Source organism: Pseudopodoces humilis, chromosome 19 (assembly GCF_049639895.1).
Source record: "Pseudopodoces humilis isolate 2021_Gansu_Grassland_sample_001 chromosome 19, ASM4963989v1, whole genome shotgun sequence".
Taxonomy (NCBI): Eukaryota; Metazoa; Chordata; class Aves; order Passeriformes; family Paridae; genus Pseudopodoces; species Pseudopodoces humilis.
The window spans coordinates 3,813,807-3,838,027 of NC_142218.1; the positions used below are offsets into that span (position 1 = coordinate 3,813,807).

The window sequence follows — 24,221 nt, forward strand, 5'->3', positions numbered from 1 at the left end:
TGCTGTTGTCTGGTTAGGTGTTCTACCTTTCGGTTGTGTGGGGTCTGTTTCTGTCATTAATTCCCTCTCAGAGTGATGCCATGCTCTGCTCAGCTGCTGAAGGTGTTAAGGCAAGGTTTGAGACAGAAGGACTGAGCAACGTCCCTGCCCAGCGGTGAGAAGGTGCAGAGGATCCTGTCCAGTGTAAATCCTGGAGGGATGGGCTCTCCTGGCCTCTCTGGTGGATGTGACCATGCTTTCCTGGATCCCCTTCCCCCTGCACACCGAGCCTTCCTCTCCCAGCCTGCCTCAGATGGGGCTGAGCAGCTCCTGAGAGGAGTCAGAAGGGGATTTTCCTCACACCTTCTTGTAAAAGCTCTGCTGTTCAGAGCTTTCTCTGGGCAGGAATAGGATACCCTTATCCCATCTCTTTCCTCTCTGCAGTTCTCCAGTTTTTAATATAGTCCTTCCAAACTGTGAAGATGAAAAACAATTAATATACAGTAATTATTCCAATATTTCTTCTTCTCTTCAGGGGATGGGGAATCAGAGAACACATAGGGATGTGACTGTAAGGCAAGATCTGTACTTGGTCTTGAGTTATTTCATTCTGCTGTAGCTCATCTGTGGAGCATGGGCTGCAGGAACATCTTCAGAATGATACAGAAGGATATTTAAAATAAGATTAATTGTGTTTTATTTCATCTGAAATGCAGGTATACCAAATCCAAAGTCACTTTCAGCATTAAGACACTTCTGATGTTCCCCAGTGCTCATGATAAATAATTTAAATGTGGCTGTTTATAAAGGTAACAATCATGAACTCAGCGCTGTTAATGATCTATAGATAACAACGAGGATGCTTTCATGCAACATAATAGGATTAATATAAACTTAGATATTCTTTGATCTATTTTGTCCTGTTGCCAAAAGAAAGGTGAAGCCTCAGCAAGCAGGAATATTCTCTCTTGTGGCACAGGCGTTTCATTTTTGCCTTTATTTTTCGTGGTATAACCTGCAGAGTTTGACTCCACATTGCCCTTTAAAAATAACTTTTAGGTGTTCTTATATCAATCTAAACGCTGTGAATGGTGCTATGATTGATTTGCTGGAGGCTGACATTCATCTATAATACATTCACAAGAGGAAGGAAGAATGCAAGTGTTCTCAATCTTAACTCCTCAACTCTTTCCTGAAAACCTCCAATGTGATTTTGAGGATATTTCTGCCTTTGAATCTGTTATTGTCAGGAGGGCTGAGTCAGTCCTTCATAGATTATTCACATATGACATCTTTAGACCTCTATTTGAGAATTTATATCCCACTCCCAGCTTGGAAATAACCCTCTGAGGGGTTTTATCTGCAGGACATGTCCACAGGCTGGTTTTTGTGTGTTGGATATTTGAAGGTCCATATGGTTTATTTACACACAGTTGGCTCTGTCAATCTACCTATACCACTGTTATGGAGAAAATCGAATTTCCAGAGCATGTGTTAGTTCTGAGGATTGCAGAGTTTAGATAAATGCTCCCCTTAGGTGTGATTGCCTTGTCAATACCCTGCCCTGTGTGGTGCAGCTGTAGGATACCACAGAAGGACGTTCAAGAAGGGCCTACAATTATTTTGGGGTGGGGTTCAGAAAGTAGAAAACTTTTTTTGTTGGAGCCATGTGGATTTGGTCTCTCTTTCTCTTCCTGCAGTTCTCAGAGGTGTGTCAGTAAATAATCTGTGATATTCTTTTGCGTGTTGCCAGCACACAGGTACAGATGGGTCAGTTTATTAATGTACATCTCAAAGGAAATACCTAAATCTGAATAAGAGACTTTAAATAATTAAAATATATTAAGAAGGACTGAGAAAAGGTGAAATAAATAGTTTCATATCAGCAGCCAGCCAGAAGGAGAAATTAATTTATATGAACCAAGCCCTGTGTTACACTTGAGTGTTATTATTTGATTCTTGATCTTCCAAGCATGAAATAAAGGGAAATTTTGTTCTACATGATGCTAAAAAAATTAAGAGAAAATGGCTGTAGTGTTATTTACAGAACACCTAAGAACAGTGGGTTTTTTCTGGTTTTATACTCAAGTTATTCTCCCAGGAAAAAGTCCTGTAGGATGTATTGTGCTCTTAAGTATTACTAAATACAATAATGAGTAAAACTTGCCTGGAAGGAAGGGCCGTGGTATTGCTTCCATCTTATGTTGGAGAACTGAAAGTAGCTAAAACTTGTCTCTCTATCCACAACAAAGTAAAAATGGAGAAAATTTGGAGCCATCAGCTAGAAATTTAATCTCCAGGTAATTCTTTCTTTTCTGTGATTTTGGGCATTATCTGTTCATCCTGAGCCTGCCTTTCCTGCATCCCTCTCCCTGGCATCTTCAGTCTGATTTTGCCTTTACTGCACAGTAGTTCTTCCCAGCCTTACAAAGAGTGGTTTGCAAGCCCAGTGACCTTGACTCTGCAGTGGAGAAACTCTAAATTCACAATATTCACTGGTGCTTTTGTTTTGCTTTGCCGCTGGTGACTTTGGTTTGCAGATCTCCGTTAGTACAGAGGGAGCAGTGCTGCTCAGATCTCTCCTTTGCAGCTTCTCAGTGGCATCACATGAACCACTGATAATTGATTTGTTAATGCCAGAAAAGGGTGGCAATTTCTAGTTCTTAAAACTCCCACATAGAGTACCTTGTATATGAAGATAAAGACTGGAGTGGAGGAGCAGCAAAACAATAAAAAGGGTGCTAAGGGTGAAATTATTATGCCCTTGGTAATTCAGAAAGTTAAATTCCCTTGATAGGCATGTTCTTAGTACTTGGAAAAGAAAATTTCTGGTCTGCTTTTTTCTGAGCTCCTGTTTAAATGTCTGCATCACTTGAGTTGGTTGATTCAATACAGGGCAAGCAGTCATCACTTTAGATCTTTTAATTTTGTAGTATTTAATGAAAAATTAGATTATCAATCAAAGCTTCTGATATAATAAACCAAATTATCTGTATTAATTAACATCTCCCGTAATATACCTCAGGGAGATTGTTCTGAAATAATTCAAGCTGAGTTTCTCCTGCCTGACACGCTGCCTTCAATTTAGCTGAGAGTTTGGAGGTACATGAAGAAGTTTCTTCTTAGAGATAAACCAGATCTACATTTTCTTCAGCTGTGTGTGAATGTGAGAGAAGGGAATTGAGAATTTTGGGTGGAAATTGAGAATCAAGTATGTGAAATGATTATTAAATAAATTAATTAATAGATTAATAAATGAGTATAAGAAGTGCTTTACTTTACCCAGGAGAAAAGCAAAACAGAGATACAGGTGTGTTAGGTACAACCATGAGCATCAGGAATAGGAATATTTATGGCAGAATTAGTTAAATAGGAGCTTAAAGTTTAGTTCCCTGAAGAGTCAGGTGTTAGTCCCAAAAAGTGAGGCTAAAGGGCATTTTGGGTCAATTTTCTCATCTGTTACAGGAAATACATTTTCCTGCTGGATCAGCACAATGTGCAATTGAGATTCAGTTCCCTAAAGGGGACAAATCTGCCTTTTACCATTTATCAGCCATCCAAACCATGGCCATTTCCACAGCCTGTGTGACCTGCTGTGTCTCTGACCATTCCACTGAGAGCTTTGGCAGTGGGCAGAAATGAAAAAAAAAAAAAAAAGCCATAAAATTTTATCTTATTTGAATGATAATATTTTAACTATCAAATTACAAGTGGAGCCAATTCTTTGGTGTCAAGCAGGATTATATTAGTGCTACAGGGAGGCTTTTGCTAGCACTTTTTAGTGTGGTGAATCACTGAAAATAGGGAGTGGGGAAAGGAGGGGTTTTGCATAAATCTTTCATGCTATGTAAACTGCCAGATTTAATTCCAGCAACCAACTGGTTAATGAATTCTGAGCTTTAAGCTGATACTCACAAATTGATGGCCATCTCTTCACATCAGCCTGTCACCCCGCTGGATGTGGGAACAGGAGAAAATACCCATGGTTCCAGTTTGAGGGTTTCTTTTCCCAAGACATTTCTTTGCTCCACCACTCTCAGAGCCACTGTGCCCTTTTCTTGTTGTCACAGAACGAAAAGGTAATAACAAACAGCACAGAAGACTTTAAAAATCAGGAATTCTGATTTCCAGGAGGTGTAGTGCCAAGCCTGTGAGAACTTTTGGATCAGACCCTTTGATGGAATGAGCTGGGCCACAGCTGCTCAGGGGTGGGGAGCCCACAGGAAGGACCTTGGCTCTTCTGGAGGATCATCAAGGATGATTTGCTTAATTGAAGCAGCTCCTTAAAGCACTTAAAATGAAATGGGATGAGCCTGAGCACAAGTCCCTGGCAGCTGTCCACCCTGAGGAGCAATGCCCAGCTTTACCCAGCAGTGCCTCTCCCAGGAGTGAGGGTGCAGAGGTCAGAGGAGAAGTGGTCCTTCCTTCTGTGCTGCACGTGGCAGGAGATGCTCACACAGGCAGGTGCCCCTCCATGTGTCTGTAACAACACAGAAACACAATACCAGGGAAGATGAGTGAGCTCTGCTCTGCTGTTGCAGACTAAGGCATTTCAGGATTTAATTATACCACAGGTATATAAATTCCGGAAACATGTTAATGCTCCCGTGATTAAAATTATAGAGGGCCTAATTGAAAAAGCATAAACCGAATTGAAGAATTCCTAATTATAGTTTGCTTTGAGGTGTTAATTTCCTCCATAATGAATGCATAATTTCTTGGAACCAGAAAATGGGGTTGCTGCACCAGTGCGTGGGATGCAGATGGAATGGAGGGATTATCTTAAATGCAGCCAGACCATTCTCAGGAATAAACCTCTGCAGCCATGATGCTCTTCTGCCTCCCTGTAATTTCAGCTTTCCTTGCACAGTGGTTTTCCAAAGCAAAAGGCAGAGCTGGGAGCGGTGAAGGATTTGTTTACAGTGCAAAAGGAAGGGGAAATAGGACTGGTGTCGTTCAAAGTAATCATGGTGCAAAAGGGAAGGAGAGGAGAGAGGCAGAACATGGAGCATTTCTAGTGGCAAAGTCAAACAAAAGAGGAAGACATGCTGGTTTCCCATGTGGCCCACCTTGACAGATCCCTAAAGAACTGCAGGAGCTGATGTTGATGCAGGTTGAGGGCTTTTTTCTGCCAAAAGACATAGCCTATGTGAAATGTTTGCTCTTTTGTAAAAAATACTCTTAATTTTGAAGGGAGTTGGTGGACTGCAGGATTGCCAGACACAATCTCCTAACATTTAAATCCATCCCATTCCCACTGTGGTAGGGTGGGAGGTGTTTATGGATGAATTGCTGCAGAGAAGTTCTTATCCTTGGGACTTTCCCACTCCCTCTATCCTCAATTTCCCTTCATTCTGGGGCGGGAGATGTTGTAGTGAAGGCACCATTTTAGATCTCTCCCTGGTATCAGAAGCATGACAATTTTTGCACTTTTTGAAAAGCAAAACATATCCAGAAAAGGTGGAAAGGAGCTGGTGGATACTCCTGCAGCTTCAGGTGCTGAAAATCTGTGTTAGCTCTCCCCAGGAGAGCCCATCATCACTGCACAGGACTGGGAGTGACTGCATGGGCCTTGTTGAGTAATGAAGTTTATCAGAAGGTTGTGAACAGAGCAGGTTCCCTCTTTTTTCCTTGTGTTTTTCTTAGCCTCTTAATTTAGAAAATATCCAAATATATATGATACCAATAAAAGTATTTTCCTAGTGTTTTCTAGTGTTCTCTCTTAAGAAAAAGGCAGCAGATTCTTCTGTGTGGGTTTTCCCTGCATGGTCTGCTAGCTGCGGCTGTGGAAAAGGCAGAGGGAGCTTGAATTCCCAGCTAGATTATTTCTGCATCCAAATGAACCTAATTTGATGGAAGCCATTGGAAAAGCCCAAATTAATTCTGACTGAGAATATATGCAAATATCCCCATCCTCTTGTTCAAGCTGCTGCTTTTATGCAGGACGTGGCAGAAGGTGCTGGACAGTCCCAGTAAGGGTTTGCCGTGGTCTCTCCTCGCCCTGCAGGTTGTTCAAGAACCTCTTTGGCTCTTCTTGGCCTTAAAACATCCTCCTGGTCTTAAACCAGCTCTTGCTGAGGATGACAGCACCTCAGTCAGCCAGGCCTGTTTAATACAAAGCAACAGGAACAAAACAGAGGCTGGGTTTGGGGTATTTAATGTAGATTAAACAGATGGCAGGTGGCTCAGGAGGGAAGAGACACCTCCAAAGCCACTCACACCAGCTCCTGTTGCAGTGAAAGCTGTGTCTGTCTGCACTCATTATCTTTAATCTGCCAGCAGAAAATAGCATTGAGTTGGAGAGAGGGACTGGGCCAGTTCCACAGGGGAGCAGCAGCTATTATGGCTAATCTGGGTTGCAAGCCAGGTCAGGCTTATGGAGATGGTTGAGATAATGGAACACAGAGCTTTGAAATTTTATTATTTTTATTTTTATTTTTTATTTTAATGTTATATTTTATTTTATTTTTATATTTTTTTAAATTTTATTTTATCTTTAATAATTTTTTTACATCCCAGAAGATTAAATAGAGAATTTAAAGCATTTAAGAGAGCACAAGTAATACGACATGTACAAGTAAACAGATGCAGAGCAGAGTTCTGGTGGGCTGGGGGTGGACTTTCTGCAAGTCTGAATTGCAGCTTTTACTAGGGCAAATGATACAACTGGGAAAAAATGGCCCTTTAAGTACACAAGACCTTCTTTAAGGTCAGGGAATATATCTGTGCTCTGAGCAGCTCCTTAGGTTTTGTTCCCACATTGCTGTTTGCTGTGGGCAGGTGCTGTAGTGACGGCCAGACCTGCTTAGAGCTACATGGGAATATCTGGATTTTTGGACACCTTTCCATAGCTGTCATAACCTCTTCAGTCAGAGAAGAGTCATGGTGGGTGGAACCTTATGAGGCTGGAAATGCTGATTTTAATAGAGATATTTATGTGTGGCTACACACAGGGCAGCTCAGATGTGCACATGTAGAATCATAGAAGCACAGAATGATTTGGGTTGAAAGGACATTAAAGTTCATCCAGTTCCAACCCCCTGACACAGGCAGGGGCACCTTCCCCTATCCCAGGCTGCTCAGAGCTCTGCTATTTAAACCATCATTACTGGCACAATAAACTGGAGTTTATGGCTCTGCTGCATCTTTTGTGTGGTGCCATTTTAGGACAGAGCCAGTCTCCAAACACCTCTTTCCCAGCCCTGTCTGCTCCTCCCTTATCACTGCAGATTCCATCCCTAGTGATGCTCAGAAGTCACATTTCTCTCCTTTTCTTTCTGATTTGAAAGGTTTGGTAGGAGTAGCATGTGTTCAGGCTGGGTGCTCCAGACTCCATTAGACAGGACATATTGGCTGGTGGGTGGATGGAGGAATGTTGGACAGGAAAGTGTGGATTTGTTTACATACAGCTGATACTGTGATAGCAGGCAGAGTCACATTCCCCATTGTTTATATATCTGCAACAGTGGCATCGTTTCTACTGCACCACAGGAGTCTGTCAGCATGAAACCTATGCAAGCCAGGAAGGCCATGGAATATTTGACATTACACTGCCACTTTTTAAACTAAAAACCCCACCTAACCCCCACCAAAAATCCCCAAACCCCAAGCAACCCAAAACAAACACCCCACACACCTTCCAACAGAGTTTTCATTTTTTCAGTCAGCTGTGGGAGTTGTGAGACTGCAAACAATTCCAGACAGAGCATCCTGGCCCAAGACAGCGTTTGTTGGAGTGGCGCTGGCAGGATGCTTTTCTGCAAATAAAAACTTTTTGTTTGGGTTTGCTGTTTTCTCAGTTCCTGAGCAGATGTCACTCCTGTCCCACAGGCAGCTCATCCCAGCTCCTGCTGCTGGCTGGGACAGCACAGCCCCATCTCTCTGTCCTGTACAGGAACCATGCAGTCATTAAACATCCTCACTTTTACCAGAGCCCCTTGCAATTACTGGAGAAATTTAACAAAGCTTGAAATTTCAGCGATAAAAGAATGGCTGTGTGAAAAGGCTGAGTCCAAATGGTTTTATCCAAGTGTGAAATCACCACCTTTTGTTTCATGGATTTCAGGGTCTGACATGCCCTAGTGGTGACTCTGGAGCACTGAGTTGAATGTGAGAGTGGAAGAAAATGTGAAGAGACTCTCTTCCCAGACTTCTTGATTATTAAATGATTTCATTATTATTGGCTCTATCTCAGCAGGTTTTTTTCATCATAATGGCAGTAATTACCATCTCTTCTTCCTATGCCATTTTTTACAAATTTGGCTGTATTTGAATCTTTTATTTTTTTGGTATTCTTCAACTTCAGTGAACGTAGTACAAGAGTTGTTTAATTTAAATGACTGCTAAAAGAACACGCAAAAATAACTCCAAAATGAAGGCTTTGGTGTGAATAACTTTGCAATATGAGAGACTATTTCCTCAAGTAGCATCACTATTATCAGCTATATTTTTGTGAATGCTTTGCAGATGCGAGCAAGCTGATTGATGGCAGTGCAGCCCAATATTCATAATGGACTACTTTTTGAGTCTTTGAAACAGCCAAGCACATTCCAGAAGATGACACCGTAGAACAATCTCTTTTTCCCCCCGCTCTTTCTTGCATGAAACTGTTTATTGAAAGCAAACCTTTACTTCAGCTTATTGTATTCTGCATGGAGCTGTTCCAGAGTGCAATGGAAACAGCAGCAATCTTTAATTGATTTTAATGTGTTTCAAATCAGTTCTTAAATAGACAGAAAATTGCAGAACAGAGCACTGGGTCCTGTCAGTGTGTCCTAGGTGGCTGCGAAACGCAGTTCATTATGGTTTGTAGATTAGTTTCAGAGCTTCTGATTAAAAATGCTATTGGAGGTACTGAGGGTGACATTTTTTGAATATGTGAAGGCAGTAACTCAATTCTCAGGAATATACTGGCAGCTGTTTGCACCCAGAAAACTTCATGAACTCAGAAGCTCTCTGGGGAATTGACTCTTGGGTGCCTGAGTGATTGCAGGAGGTGCCTGGTTGGGAAATTGGAGCCCAAGGAAGGCAGTGAGCGTCAGCATCAGCCTTTATGGCAGTCCCTTGAGTTCTTGTAAACTTTAGGGGAATGTATGTTATATAAAGCTTTTTTTAGACTTGGTTTGGGTTGAGTTTTTTACAAAATCTCCCATATGCAGATTCATGGTGGGGCTGATGGCATATTGTGAGAAGGATCTATTTACAGTTTAATGTCACATTTTAGGATAAACAATACAGAGTACTGATATATGGAGTACCTTTCTTTAAAATTCCTATTATTTTATTTCTTACTGTCTCTGTGGCAGAATTCAGTCTTTGATCCTGATATCTTTGAGGGGGAAATAAAGACATTGATGCTCCTGTCTCAGTGTGCATCACTGAAGGCAGCTTGGCCATAAAACAAGCATCTGCACATCCAGTGGCTAATCTGAATTCTAAATGTGGGTGTCAGGCAGCCCATCAAACCCTCTCCCGTTCCAGTATCCTGGGAGATGGCTCCATACTGTCAGAATAAATGTGATGAACCTTCATGGATATATACAGATATTCTTACTTTGGCTCAACCAAATTTAACAGGATCACAAGTTAAATGGAATCATCAAATGATAAAAAAGCTGGTGCTCAGTATCTGGGGCTGGATCCTTGTGTGGCCCACAAGGGAAAAGGAGGTGAAGTGGTTGCTGGTCCCTCTATTTATTGTGCCTTTGTCCCTGTTCATGTGCTGCTGATGCCTTTTCTTTACCTTTGTGCAGCACTGACCCTTGTGGATTGGTCAGACAGTATTTGGGGTTTATTCTTGTGGATTTGGATGGCCTTTTTTGGAATAGTCGGATCTGTTCCTTCCACAGAATATGTGCAGGAGTGAAAATTCAATGTCCAGCTCCGCATCAGCTGCTACATCCCACATGGGGAGGCAGAAATCTTTTCTGTCCTTCTTTCATTTGCTCCTTTCTGTTCTTCATTCTTTGAATTAAAATAACCAGTAAAAAGAAAACTACTACTCTCTTATTTCCTGTAGCCTATCAAAGAGTTATTCTGAAAGTAACGTGAGCTAGAAGTGGGAAGTTCCTGTTCTCTGTAGGATGAACAAAACCTGATCACAGTAGTCTGCTAAAAAAAAACCACTACAAGATCAAGCTGTACTAATTGTCACTTATTTTTGCTCCCTGGGAGGAAATAATATTGGAAATAATATGTGGCTGATAATAAATTTATGTGTTAAATGAAAATATATTAAATCTTTATATGATAAGAAGGAAAGTTTAATAATGAGATTGGTCCAGAGGGAGTACTCAGCTGCTGAAACATTGTTTCTTTTAAGCTTTAATAATTCAGGTGAGTGGATCACTGCAAGGTTACAAAGAAATGATATTCCTTTTCCTACCCTCTCATTATCAAGAGTATAGAGAAGGTTGTACCTTGTTGATGTGTCAGGAGACCAAAGTGCATGGGCCAGATGTTGGATGCTTTATGGAGAGAGCTCTGACTCAGCTTTTCCTCCCCACATTCCTGAGCATCCTACATTCAAAATTTGAGACTGGTCTTAATACTTAATTTGTGGACAAGTTGTCTCAGTCCATCCTCAAAAAGAAATCAAGATCAGGGAAAGGACAAGCCTGAGGCAAATATTTGAGAGCTTTCCATGACAGAAACGGGCTGTGACTGGGAATGTTGATTTTTTTTCACACTGAATAGGGAACTCATAATTTAAAAAATTACCTTGTAGATGATGATAAGGGCACCTTTCATTCCTCTGCAGGCAACACTTGTGCTGTGGCCCATTAAGGTGGGTGCTTTTATCAGTGATTTACAGCCAAGCTGTCAAAAATCTTTAAAAAGCTTCTATAAAATTGATGTGGATTTATCTATCTAAGACCTTTGAAATTTATAAAAGGGCCCAGTTTGGGCCTCCTTTTCTAATCAGAGTGTGCAGCTGCACACAGGGCAGTCAGCTCCCCAGCCCTCCAGGAGGGAAGGCATTTGTTTTGTGGCCCAGATTTGAGAATCCCTCGAGAGCTCTCTGGAGAGCAGAGCCTGTGAATGTTTGGAAAGCAGTCCCTGGTGGTTTGTATGGAGACAGCAGCGTTATTTGGCTGCACCAAAGTGGGCTGGGGTGGCACTGGGAGCACAAAACCCCTGCTAACACCTGCAGCACATCCACGTGTGTTTGATTGCTGCTTTTCCAAATGTGTCCTGACTTTAAAAACTGGAATGCAGGAGTTAGTGTGGCTGCATCATCTTTCATTTCACTTTCATTTCACAACTTCATGGCACTGAAGTTGTTACCTCGTGCAGGAGTTTGAAAGCTCTGTTTTTGTTGTCTCTTTTGATATCATTTCTGTGTACAACACCGACACAGCCGAGGCATTGATTCCTGCCAGGAATGCCATGTTAGCTGATCCTGGATGGGAGCAGCACCTTTGAAGCTGAGATGTGGAGAGCCCCAGGAGATCCATGTTACTGCCTACCTGCTAGATGGAATAAGAGCTATTAGAATAGTTTGGATATCTCCTCCTTATTTCCATTGCCCGCTTGCTTTTTTTATCCTTGCCTCCAGCACCACTTTTTGGAAAACCACTTCTCCTTTCACTGGTGTTACAGAATATTCAGGGACAGCAAATTGCAAAGGGTAGACCCTGCTCAGCCCTGGCCCAGAGATGTGAGTGCAGCTGAAGGGCTCTTTCAGGCCAAAAGGGCAGATCCTACTCACCAGGTTTATCCTGAATTAGTGCCCAGCCTGGGTGGGGGTTGTGCTGTATCCCACCAAGTTCCCATCTTCTGAGCAAAGCTGGATTCATTTTACTCTTTTGAGAAATGTTGTAGTACCACAGATGGTTTGCTAAACTTTAGGATGGGTAATAAGATATTTGCTACTCAGAATTCCCACGGCAGTTCCCTTTGGGTGTAGGGTTGGTGGGTTTTTTCTCCAAGTTACAAGAGCACCTCAGTGCAGGTGTGGAAGCACTTGCTGTGCTTTGCAGCACTTCACTGGTTAATGCAGAGAAGTTGATCTCTGAAAATGAGCTTAAAGGCAGGCAAATTCTGCTTCTAGGTATAAACAAAACAGGAGGAGAAGAATGTAACTCAAAAAACAAAAAAACAAAACAGAAAAAACACCAAAACAAAACAAACAAAAAATATAAAGAAACCCACCCAAAACAAAACAAAAACACCCAAAACCAACAACAAAAAAACAACCAAAAAAACACAAAGCAAAAAACAAACAACTCACCAAAAACAAACATAAAACCACCACCACCAAAAGACAAACAAACAAACAAAACCACAATAAATTATAGGAAAAGAAAAAACATCTGTACCAGTCTGTGTCCTTTCTGGGGTGAACTGGGAATCCTGCCCTTCTGGAGGGTCTAGACAGATCAAAATACTTGGATCAAAACAGAAAGTGAGACCCTTACCCATTTGGTAAGGGAACCAGAGTGATAATCTTCAGCCCAGAGCAAACTTGGAGCTCAGAATGCTCTTGGCTGCTTGAGCCCTTCCTTTGGGAGCGGCCTCTTGAGCAGGAGCAGGGAGGAGCGAGGCTGGAGGTGCTGCACCCCAAGCCAAGCAGTCAAAGCAAAGATGAGGATGCTGTGTCAGCTGTGTGAGCTGGGGCATCAGGGAGGAAAATGCCCTGAGAGCAGCCAGTCCCCAGCCTCAGTGTCACCCGAGGAGGGCTTTTAGCCAGGGGGAGCAGTGACAGCGGTGTCAGATACCTGCTCCATGGAAAAGGAGGCAGAGTTTGAGCAGGAGATGAGCAGGGTTTTAACTTGAACACAAATTGGGCAATTGCTACACCCCAGCTGAATGTTCGTGAACACACCTTTGTTCTTCCAGAGGAACCTTCATTCACTTCAAAAGAATAAACATTAAAAGTAAAATTTCAGGCCGCTACAAGAGCGAGTTATCCTTGTGAAGGGAGGAAGTATGTTAAAAGCTAAGTGGGAAAGAGAAAATGTGAAAGAATAGAGGCAAAAGAGTATCTGTGACTGGGTTTGGTATGTATCAAAACTCTTGCTCATGATAAAAAGTGTCTGTAGTGCTCTAATGATATGGGAAAGAGTTCAGTTACCTGGCAGTTCATGTCCCTGGGAACTTCCACTTCTCCAAAGACAGACAGTGCACGAGTTCGTGGCTTGCAAGTGGGATAACCGAGAGAATGAGCATCCCCCTTGGGTCTGGGGAGAGAGGATGAGGGAGTTCTTGGCTTCTGTGCAGGCTGAAAGCACATTAATATATCTCTATATATATATATTTGTGTATATACCTTTCTATGACCAGAAAATGCAAGTGTTTAGGATTGGATGAAACAGAAATCAAATTTTTAGGTTAGAAGGCATCTGCCAAGTGTCCCTAAAAGTGTCAGCTACAATTCTGCACATGGCTGACAAGCAAATTGACAAACTTTTCCACTAGTGTAGATTATTATTGCCAGAGAAGGGTCAGAATAAGAATGTACACTGTCAGTAAAGAGTGACCAGAGCAGCCCAGCAAGAGTTGCTATTGCTGAGCTGAGGAGAGGGTTTGTATTGCACAGGCTCGCAGCTCCCACTGCATCCTCAACGTGTTGCTTGGAAACCTGTTTTTGTCTTTTTAAAATTGTAAAATAAATATCAGAGAAGATCTGAAATATTTTATTAAAGGCTCTGATGAGCAGTAGGAGGGGGACAGCTTTCCAAAATGCTGATGGGACATCATTAAAGGCTGCAGGCCATGCAGCTGGTGCTCCTGCTACATTAGCAAATGCCAGTGTAAGGAGAGCTTTAGTACTGAGTAATTCATAAATTGCTCGTGCTTGTTCAGATTAGCTGGGATTGTGTCTAGCAGTGGGAGCCAAATGGTTTCCAAGTACTTCCCTGCCAGAGCCAGATCCCCACGGGAATGGGAATTCCAGGAGCTTCTTCCACTCCTGAGTGCTGGAGGAGCCAGAACTCCGCTGCTCAGGGGAGCATTGATGAACTATTGCTATGTTAGAAAATTCCCAGACCAATCTCTCTGCAGCAATGAGCCTGTGAAAGCCGGGACAATGATACACTGCAGGCTGCTCCCAATCTCTTAATCGATCTCCCCTGTCTGGGGGAACAAAGGCCCAGCCTGACACAGACAGGTGAGGGCAGCACATCTGAATAGCCTGACACCGAGTAAAATGACTGCAGCCCTATCTCTCTTTGTCAAGTGTGTGAGTGGTGTTAAACAGACAGTAAAACCTGCCTGGGCTATGGCAGCATTGAACTCCAGGGCTTTGTTAGCTGCCTGAGGAGGAAAGAAAAAAAAGCAGACTGCATTTGAATGCCTTGCAGGCTCTGAGCCTGGAATAGTAAGCTAGAAATAACAAGATTGCTATTATATATCATAATGGCCAAAAGCTTAGCAGGAATCAAAAAGGATTACCATTTCATAGAGTCAGAGAGAATATGAGGAGTTGTTGTTGTTTCTTGAAACAAAAGTGGATTGAGAGAGCTATAAAGCCACCTTCTCAGTACATAAACAGTCCTCAAGGGATGGAAGGTAGAAGGAGACTTGCCACAGGGAATTAAAGAATTCTATGTTGCAGAATATCCCAAGAAGAGGTCATAGAACACGAGAATGGTTTGGGTTGGAAGGAAACCTAAAGCCCATCTCAATTCACCCCCTGCCATGGCAGGGACACCTTCCACTGTCCCAGGCTGCTCCAAGCCCCATCCAACCCTTCCTTGGACACTTCCAGGGATCCAGGGGCAGCCACAGCTGCTCTGGGCACCCTGTGCCAGGGCCCCACCAGTTGGTTATGTGGGCATCAAGATAAGAGGGAGGGCCAAAAAAAGCGATGCTCAAGATTCTTTTTGGCCTAATCAGCTTTTTGCACCCTGAAACTCTTTCCAAAGGCACCTGCCACCATTGCCACCTGCCCATGCTCTCCTCCACTGCAGCCACTGTTTGGCCCAAGCAAACAATTCATGTTTCCTTTTGGTGGCTGAAGGAGAAACCATCTGCTCACCAACCTTCAGCACATCAAAACTTCATTCTAGACTGGATATTTTATTAGTTATTCCTTTTCCTAGAGAGTGACATGCTTGAAATCTAGTCTGATTTCACCGGGGTTAATCCTGCTTTACTCAATTAAACCAACAGAGCACATGGCCAGCACATTTCCCAGCACATTTCCCAGCACATTTCCCCCACGGTGACTTCCAGTGGCCACACCAGGAGCTGTGTTTGCTGGGGCGCCTCAGCTGCGTGTTTCTGACTTTGCTCTACTCTTGTCCTCTCATTCCTGGGAACATTCCTGATGTTCAAGGCTCTGGGGTCTCTAATCTCACCTTTCTGTCTCCCTCCCAGTGTCTACCAGCTGGTTGTCAAGGAGGAGAAGCTGCAGAAAGCCCGGAGAGCTGCAGACATCATTGAGTGCTTCTCTGTGCCAGTGAGCTACAAGAACGCCTCCAGTCTGGACTCCCCACACTACTTTGCAGCCGAGCTGAAGCCCATCAACCTCCCTGTCACACAGCCCTTCACCGTGGGTGACAACAAGACCTACAATGGCTACTGGAATGCTCCTCTTTCCCCCCTGAAAAGCTACAGCATATACTTCCAGGCTCTTAGCAAGGCCAATGGAGTAAGTGCAGGGGAAATTGAGCTGCATCTGTTGGTGTGACTGCATCTCTCTGTCCTCCTCATCACTCTCCTTCCTTCTCAATTGGATGCTGGTTTAGCTTCTTCTTATTACCCTCTTACAGAAATCTGATGAAAATCAAGCATGCCATTACTTGTCCTTCACTCAAATCTCTCTTAGATGCTCAGATCCAATGAGAAATCTGTTGAGGACCTGATTCTGTAAAGGCACATGTAGCCATGTGATTTACTAAATGAGCTCCTTAGAATTTAGATTCTTTTTTTTTTTTTATCCTTCCACAAGAGTGAATGTCAGAGTAGGGGCTATTGTGCTTTTAAAAGCCATAATTGCAGTATCTTGAGAGTTCGCAGTGCTTGTGATTTTGGAGGAGATGCTATGAATTTGGATTACCTTGGAGCTTGCACTTGGCCATATCATAATGCAGCACTTGTGGTTGGGAGTTTCAGCTTGAGGAAGTCAGGTACTACAGTGGGGACTGTCTGCATGTCTGTCCCACCCCTCTGCAATGCTGTATTTTTATATATCTTTACTCTGTGATATTGGATTTAAAACGCCCAGGAAATGCAGCCCACCCCATGCTCAGACTCAAATGACACACACAATGCCACAACACACCCCATCCCACCACAGGAAAACAGGAGGCCTCTCTTCCCTCTTCCAGTTGAGGATAATTTGTTATATTTGTTGGACTTTTTACCTCTCCTGTTTCAGCCCAGATCCAGCCTCACCTTCCTCCCCTTTGTCTCCCCAGCTGTTTTCCATTCATACACAACACAAGAGAATTTGCCACTCCAGCCTTGTGAAGAGTCTTAGAGCATTAACAAGGCATCACCAATCTGGGTAGCAGAATCTGCTATCATTAGCATGTTTGCCAGTGCTTTCAGGAATTTAATTTTAACATAGATAAATTCTCTACCATATCACCCCCTGAGAGAGCAAAATGACAAGAATCAGTCAAAGGTGAGCAGTGCAGGCTTTAGTGGTGTTTGTAGCTGAGCTGCAGCTGCACATTGCAGAGCGCTGGGATGGTTTCACAGGCTGGCAGTGCTAACGAGTGTTCACAACACCTCTTAGTGCTTTACACCCTTCATTTATCACCATTTTCCTGAAGCTGCAGAGCTTCAGCTGTGTGGCTGACAAGTACAGAACCTCCTCAACACTGTGCTGGTTTTCACCTTGGTTTCCTTTCTAGCCAATAGAGTTTCCTTCCAGCACTGCTCAATTAATTCAATTTTGGATTTGCCTTTATAGAAGAAATTGTGAATATATGTATATGTCTCTCTGTTTCTAGGTAGTTCCCCCGTGTGTGATTGTTAATTGCTAGTGAATGGGATCCCAGGGAAGAAGAAACTTTATTTGCTTAAGTACAATATAATATTCCATAAATGGGTTGGGTGGATGGGAAGTGTAGGCTTCCCTTGGTGTTCTGCACTCAGGCAGCACTGGTGCTCCTGCTTTTCCTGCATCTCACCCAACACTCCAGGTGTTAAGGAATCAGAAAAGGATGGCTTGCTCAGGCTGTCCTAACATCAACAAGATTGTAAAGGGCTCTTTAAGTATAAGTTAATCAAATAGTCTTAATGCAACAATGCACCGTTCATGACAGGATGAGAAGTGTCCAGCCAGACACAGTAAATTCCTATTTGAGAAAGCAATTTCCTCCCATAGTAATAATTTATATTTCTACAGGATATTCTTTATATATATCTTCAAAGTGTAGTGCTGTGGGTAAAAGCATAGAGGAAATGCCCAAGAGTGGAATATGGATCTTCAGAGGAGTAGCTCCTGTTCTGATCCCTTCTGCTTCTTGGTACAATCATCAAACACCACATTTCAAACATTAGGGTCAATTAGCATTCACACTTTTGAAGCTGTAAATGGTAGGTTTTTGTTCCATTCCCAGAATTATTTGCAGGTATCATTTGTATTTAAGAGTTCTGGGTTTTGACTTGTCGGTAACCTAAGCAGCTTTGACTGGTCTTGGAAAATACTGGGAATAATTAAGGCTGCAACATGGCATTTCCATCCCTGGAAGTGTCCAAAGCCAGGCTGGATGGGATTTGGAGCAGCCTGGGATAGTGGAAGGTGTCCCTGCCATGGCAGGGCATTGGAACTGGATGAGCTTTAAGGTCACTTATCCAACCCAAACCATTCCATGATTTTTGATAGGGCACATCTGTAAAACCCTGCAACAATAACAATGTGGCATGGTTAAAGTAGAGCCTTATGCTCTCTAACAGATGAAAAAACATAACAGAACATTGCCACTCATTTTTTAATTAGGATATTCTATAGTTTCATTAATCACTGACGGTTGTGGAATGATGAAATTTCTTTCCACACCTGGAAGCTGCAGTGAGAAGCCTTCATGCAGTGAACCAGAACATCTTCCTTTGGAAACAGAGGGCTCTGGGGAGAGCTTAATTTGAAGAAACAGCCTGGATTTGGTCAAAAAGCTTGATTAGAAGGAGGTTAAGAGTGTCGTAAGAGTTCTGCATTGTTTGAGCTCCTCTGTACATGGAGGGTTGTGCTCATTTGGTGTTCCCGTCTGCTCTGCAGCCATTAGCTCTGATTGTTACACTGAAAGGAACATAATTAACAGCTGGATGCAAAACAAGTATGGAAAATTGCTGCAGAAGCAGATTACGAGCTCTTCTGCCGTCTCTTGTGCACTGTTGTAGTTGTCTCAGAGTCTGAATGAAGAAGCTGTCTCTGGCTGGATCCATCTCCTGGGCACTTGGGCGCAGTTTGGTCACTGTGGTGCTGCCTCCAGACACGAGGCTGAGCAGAATGTGGTGAGACTGAGTGCATTTCAGCTTTGTCACACACAGTGCTTCCAAATCGTGTGACCTTCCCTCCTAGGCACTGCTGACAGCCAGCTGCTGAGCTGAAATGGGGCTGAGTCTGAAGTGAGAGAGGGGAGAAAGAGGAAGGGGACACAAACTCCAGGCTTTGAGGTGTGGGAAGAAGCACTAGTTCTTGTTTGGTGGGTAGAAGGAGTCAGCACAAGGGGTGGCACAGAAGCAGAGGAGATGTTTGGCTTGTCTGTGCTCTGGCAGGATCTCCAGGCACTGCCACAGCCATCCAGGTGGGGATCTGATGTTTGCTGCTTGTCCTGATCCCAGCTGCTGCAGATGGCTGCCTGACACAGCACGGAGATTTGCTTGTCTGAAAACCCTCCCTGAGCTCAGCCCCTTTAAAACTCCTGCCCTGCCAGCACCTTTGCCTCTGTAAGGTGGGGCCAGGCTGGGAACCCCATGCTTCTCCTTACCCTCCCTCACCCTTTCACTGCCCCAATGCTCACACTGAGATGCTGCAGGTTTGATTGACCCCAGGTCTTTATCTGGCTCACTGCAGGTCTCTGGTTGCTGATCCAGCACCACGCTCCAATGGGGAGAATTTCTGGCTGCTGTGTGAAACCTGCCTGAATTTTTGAGCAGCTCAGAAACCAGAGCTCCTTAAAAAAATCCTTTCTGGAACTGAATTTACCTCACTGAGTTAAAATGAAATCTGTAACGGCACAGTTGCAATCAATAACTCTTGGCCATTTCTCCTGTAAATGGGAGATGAGCAGGAGCCTGTGTAACACAGCTGGGAGTGATGGGGGATGCTGCCAGCTGCTCTGCCAGCCTGGTGGTCCAACAGGTGACTGATGTCTTCAACCCAGAATTGTGAAAAGTAGCACTGCAGGAATCAATGAGAATATTATTTTTTTGAGGGAATGATAGACTCTACCGAGATTCCTATTGATTTTTTGCCTCTCTAATGACTTGTACTACATGCACAATTGGGCAGCTCATTATTATCAGGGGACTTGAGGCTGGATTTCTTGATGCTGACAGGTCTGCTCACAGCACACAGCATTATTCTTCTGGGACATTTTGGAGGTATGGATAGAGCTGCCAGCAGAGAGGTGCCATTCATCCCTGTGGAGATGACAAAAGCAGGGAGGTGTTTGAGTTCAGCACGAGCCGTGCTCTGAAAGATGAAATGGCACCAGGGCTGCCTGCATCATTTCTGTGAGCTACTAACCAGCTTTGGGGAGCTCTGTGTTCAGGAGGATTTTGGGTGTACAGATTTATCCACTTACATTCACTCCTTAATCTCATCTTGGAGCTGCTGGCACAGAAATAAAGCAGCTGTGGGAACACTTCACTCTTTGTACACCCCTGTCTCCAGGTCTGGTTGACCAGAGGATGTGGGCTTGAGTGTTTTCTGCATAATAAATAAAATCCTTCTCCAGTTTACCTCATTTTTGAGAAGCTGAGAGGAGTGGGTACCCAATCATCAACTACAGATCATTGAAATAACTTCCTATTGTAAATAATAAAAGCTCTAACCACTTTGTTAAACCTCCCTTCTCCAAATGACACAGATACTAAAAAAAAGCTGATAATTGGAATAGCAATAATAGGTTTGGCTTGGTTTCTGGAAGGAAATAGCAATTTCCTGAAGCTGGCAATAAAAATTATAGGGGAGTCCATTGACCCTGCACAGACGTATTTTAAGACTGCAAACCACTGGCTGCAATGGGATAGAAAATAAACACACAATTTAGAGCTCTCCTGAACTTGGACAAAATTTATTGAGGACCAAAAAAATAAGTTCTTAAGTCTGAACAAACCCATGGTTTCTATCCTGTGTGAAGCAGGTTGTCAAAAAGTCCCATGTTCAGCTCTGGGAACTAAAGCTGGAGCTGAGGCCAAGGGGACAGTGGTGATTCTTTGTCTGGTCCATGCACCAGCAGCAGATCAAATTATCAAATTGTCTGTTCCCAGTTGGAGCTGCCCAAAGAGCTCTGCCTGTTGTAGGGCAGCCCCAGGGGCACATCTGGGGACAGCAGGTCCCACCGCTGCTGGCAGGTGGCTCTTCAGGCAAGGCAAGCTCTGTTTGACTGCTGCAAAGTCATAATCATAGTAAAGGAAAGGGAAAATGGTGGGTGTGGAAACAGATGGAAGGAAAAGCTTTGATGCTTTCATTGTTGTTTGTAATCTGTAAACAGCAAGCTGTCAGTTTCAAAGAAAAGGGGGAAAAAAAAAATCATGTGGCTTTTTAGGTTGTGAAGACGCAGCTGTCACATAAACATATGTCCTGCTGCCCTCGTAGCCCTTTTCTGCAGAAAATTGTTCCCATCCAAACACTGAAGAGACAGAGGCAGAACTCGTTATCATCCATTTCACTTGAGTGAAATGTGCATTTAGGAAGCTCAGTAATTAGTAGACAGCAGCAGCTCCTTTTGCTTCTAAAATCAAAGAATAAAGCTATATTAAAAGAATGTTTTCAAAAGCCCTGGAAATTCAGGGGAATGCTACAGGAGGCTCATGGTGTGCAGTTTCCAGGCTGTGGGCAGGAGCTGTGTGGGCAGAGAGGGTTTGCCCAGCTGCTCAGCACAGGACTCTCTCCAGAGGGTCCCAGCTTGTGCTGATGGTGGGTGCAGGTGGGAACAGGCTGCCAGCACCCTGAAACACAGTGCCCACGTGTTTCCATGGAGTGTGGACTTAAAAATAGAGCCAGGGTTCAGCCTGGAGTGAGGTACAACATAATCTTCTTTTATTCATTGGTAAATAAGTTCCAGAAAACAAAGTTCCATCAATATGTTGAGGTAGGCACGTGGATGGGCTTATTCTGCACTGAGATTTCAGGATATGGAGCATGTTGGACAGTGAGGGTTGGATCAGGAGCTGCAGGATGTAGCCATGAAGTGCTTTCCTATTCCAGGATCTCAGTAGGAATGTGCCTACATTGTTCCATCCCTGGCTGTAAAATGTCTGCCTTAACCTGGCAGTGACACAGAGCTGAAACAGTACTGGCATCTTAATTTTTATTCCAGTGAGTTCAGCCATAACATGAAACAGATATGCAGAATATGTTGGCTCTCAGGTTATTAAGATTGTTGTAGGTATATAAGGCTTTGTAAAACTTCTGTGATACTATAAAATGGGAATTAAGCATGACAGCGTTTAAAAGAATGTCCAGAAACAACACAGAGACTGAAATTCGGGGAATTATTTGGGTTTTTTTCTAAAACTTCTATTATTATCTCTTTATTTAATTATTTTTCTTGCCATTGCTTTAAGCAATTGGGATGGATCATTGACAATTACCAACATTGTTTATTCCTGCTTTGCTGGTGGCTAAAGAGAAGCACCTTGCAGTGATAGGACAAGAAGTAGTGTGTACAAATTGAAAGAGGGGAAATGTAGCTTAGGGAAAAAAAACCCAAAAATAAAAGCATTGTCCCTGCCTATGGCACTTTAAGGTCCATTCCAACCCATTAAAAATTTATGCTCTTTACTGTGTGCAGGAAAGCACCTTGAAGCAAAAGCAATATTTTTCAGAAAGCAAATATGATTGTGGGAAAGTGGGTTTACTGTTTTTTGGGGGGATTATTGGATTGGGGTTGTTCTTTATTTTTTTTTTTTTTGGGGGGGGTATCTATTTATTTATTTATTTGTTCTGTTTCTTGTTAAAAAGATTCATTCAAACCTCCAAATCTCAGTATCAACTAAAATGAAATAGAGTAAATTGAAAGGGTTCTTGTTTTTACGAGATACCAAGGAGATGAGTGGGGTGATCAGTGGAAAGCAATGGAATAATCAGCCTTAATCCAGAATATGGACTAAATTCAAATCTTTAAACTTTAGCACCCCTGGGATCTAGGAGCCCTGTGCAAGTGCCTTTATGTTTTCCTTCTCAGAAGATTTGAAGTTCTGAAGTCCACATGTCTCGTTCCTCCAGCCCTCTCTTTTGGCAGTGCCAGTTCTCCTGAGAGCTGTGGTTGTGCTCAGTGCAGCCATCAGTGGATGCAGATGCAAACAACAAATTCTGGTTTCCAGATCACCCTGTGGGAGGGTCTTGTGCAGGAACACACACGTGTTCAGATGAGACCACTCTAGACTTCTTTTTCCAGCACTGACTTCTCCAGCTTTCTGTTGCATTCAGAAGCCAGCAGAAAGCAACAAATACACAGGAAATTTTTCCTCAACAAAATGTGAGCAAGTGTCCACCAACTTGTAGTCTGGAAAAATCCTGTCTCTTAATTTTTTTATTTTACTCTTCACTGCTGATTTTCCGGGTCCCCTTGCTGCAGATCAGAAACTACATCAGGATCTCTTTGTCTTCTGGTTCCCAGAACTAAGTGCAGAGTCAGAAAACAAAGCTGTGTTTTTCCTGCTTTGTACACCACAAGTAGCAGCAAAGACTTTGGACTTCCAGAATAGTTGGCTTTTCAGACTTGTTTCCCACTAGACAGAGGGGAGTGGGGAGCCCTGGTGACTTTGCAGTGCCAGGTTGTGCAGGGGAGCTGATTTTTGAGGGACAAAGGGGTGTAACTAAAGAAATGTCTTTGCTTTACTGTGATAAACAGGGCTTCAGCCCCACTCTGGAGCATATATGGTTGGGAAATAGACATGGTTTGTCCTCAAGGATCCAGGAATTCCTTAAGAGAGTTTGAAGGCAAGGTCAAAGGGAGGATTTGTCCTTCTGAGTATCTCATTGTTCTTAGACTGCACACAGGCTGGCTTATATCCACATTGTGTGGCATCACAGAAAGGGATCAGAGGGAATTGCTCCTGTGATGGATGGATCCAGCATGGATCCAGCAATAATCTCTTTCTTGTGTGCACCAAAAGCACGAGGAGAAAGGCACGGTGGGGCTGTGTGTGTCTGCTCCAGCCAAGGAGGATCTGTCACACATGAAGCAATTCTCTCCAAGAGCAAACTCAGATTTCCACAAGGTTTGTCCAGTTGTTTGAGGATGGAAGGAGGTGATCAGCAGTGCTTTGCTGGCCTCTTATTTCCAGAGCACAGACAGCATCCATATTAATGGAGCATTGTTAGCACAGTAATTTATGCTGGATTCATTACACCTGAGACGTGCAGAGGCATAAAGTGCTCTGCAAGCCCTGCAGCAGATTAGAGCCTGACAGAGGCAGCTCTTTAACCAAGCAGCACATTCCCATTTGGATGGCAATCACAGGCTGGACAGCAGCAACCCCTGCCAGGAAGGGCTGGGCAACGAGGAGCTGGGGACTCCACAAAGGTTGTGTTTGCAGTGGAGGTGGCCTGCTGAGTTTGAGCTGTTCACGAAGCCAAATACAACATTCGGATCCAAATCCTGTTTTTGCAGCTCTACAGGCTCTGGGGTGGATTGAACACAAAGTGTTGGGTTTTGTCCCAGCTCTGCAATGAGGAGCTGCAGTGGTGAGGGTTGTTAGAACAACTCATTTGGCAGAGGCAGCAGCACAGAATGTTGGTCTGCTCCACATCCATCAGAGAGCTGAAACATTCAAATGACTTCTTCGGTGTCTGTTTGCCATGTATTTAAATAAATACCCAATTTACAAAATTTGCAGTAATGGTGCATGAAAATGAGATGTACAGTGGCGTGTACTTTTGACCCAAGGCTTGTCAGTCTATTACAGAGCAGGTCATTTAACTGGGAAATTCTATTAGCTAATCAGGCACTTACGTGGGACCCATCACTCACACATGGAGCGTGGAGAAACGTGCTGTCACTCCCAACTTTTCAATACTTAAGAGAACCAACTGCAGGCAAGTCCAACAGTGTGGAGTGTTTTATGCAACAAAAACTGTCGGTATTTTCAAAGATGAAGTGCAATAAGAGATA

The 24,221-nt window shown here is 43.4% G+C and overlaps 1 protein-coding gene across 7 annotated transcripts in view; it reads left to right on the plus strand.

Moving 5' to 3' along the window:
* PTPRT (protein tyrosine phosphatase receptor type T) overlaps positions 1–24,221 on the plus strand; it is a 436,478-nt gene that overhangs the window by 325,599 nt on the left and 86,658 nt on the right. For all 7 annotated transcript variants that reach the window (XM_088064391.1, XM_088064395.1, XM_088064397.1 and 4 more), the window contains exon 12: positions 15,301–15,574. In XM_088064391.1, coding sequence (XP_087920517.1) covers positions 15,301–15,574 — 274 coding nt within the window. The remainder of the gene's footprint in view (positions 1–15,300; positions 15,575–24,221) is intronic.